The sequence below is a fragment of the Habropoda laboriosa genome, unplaced genomic scaffold, assembly GCF_001263275.1.
Source record: "Habropoda laboriosa isolate 0110345459 unplaced genomic scaffold, ASM126327v1 scaffold193, whole genome shotgun sequence".
NCBI classification, from domain to species: Eukaryota; Metazoa; Arthropoda; class Insecta; order Hymenoptera; family Apidae; genus Habropoda; species Habropoda laboriosa.
This window is the reverse complement of record NW_017100342.1, coordinates 1302388-1303077: the sequence shown is the minus strand read 5'-3', so window position 1 is coordinate 1303077 and position 690 is coordinate 1302388. Positions and strand designations below refer to the sequence as shown.

General features: G+C 52.0%; 1 protein-coding gene across 1 annotated transcript in view; it reads left to right on the top strand.

The window, feature by feature from the left end:
- Positions 1–96, top strand: part of LOC108574504 (LIM/homeobox protein Lhx3) — a 99439-nt gene extending 99343 nt beyond the window's left edge. Inside the window, exon 8 of the mRNA XM_017937110.1 lies at positions 5–96. Coding sequence (XP_017792599.1) covers positions 5–96 — 92 coding nt within the window. The remainder of the gene's footprint in view (positions 1–4) is intronic.
- The last annotated feature ends 594 nt before the right edge of the window (positions 97–690 follow it).

Sequence of the window (690 nt, the reverse complement as noted above, 5' to 3'; positions counted from 1 at the left end):
GGAGGTGGTTACCCGGACTTTCCACCCTCGCCCGATTCATGGCTCGGCGAACCACCACCTCCACACGCTCACCACCATTCCCACTACTCCACATAACCCGGCAAACTGACGCGTTGCCAAGCACCGTTCGGAAGAACGGATCGACGCAAGGCGTTCACCTGACGACCCCTCTCGACGAGGCAGGACTCAGTTGAAAGACTAAGCCCTCCATCGGATCAGCCTGTCCTCCTTCGTCGACCGTCGGCGTTACGTTCTCGAGCCACGATCTTCAGAGGATCTCGGTGTTCCCGGTGTACCACCGATAGATCTATCTGCGAATGGAACTTGATCAGGGCTGATGATCGAGAACCGTCTCAAGGCAGAGAATCATTCCGCACTGTACTCTGCACCGTCCCGGCCGGTTTCCCATCATCGGAATGATGCCATACGTCGCTGTCGTATAACGTTACATTTATGGCGCAAGTACGATACGCATTCAATAGGTACAATTAATCTAAATATATTTATGTACAAGTTCCTCGTTTTCCGGTACTATGGAGTTTAATCGTCGAGTAAAAAGAAAAATCTAGAGGGTAGTTTAGACGTGTCGCGAGATCGGACGTCCCACACGAATGGATGTGACCCGAAAGAACGGTCGTCCTCTGTGAAGGAGCGTGTTTAGACTAAACGCGAACGAATGCTCGTTCCCAC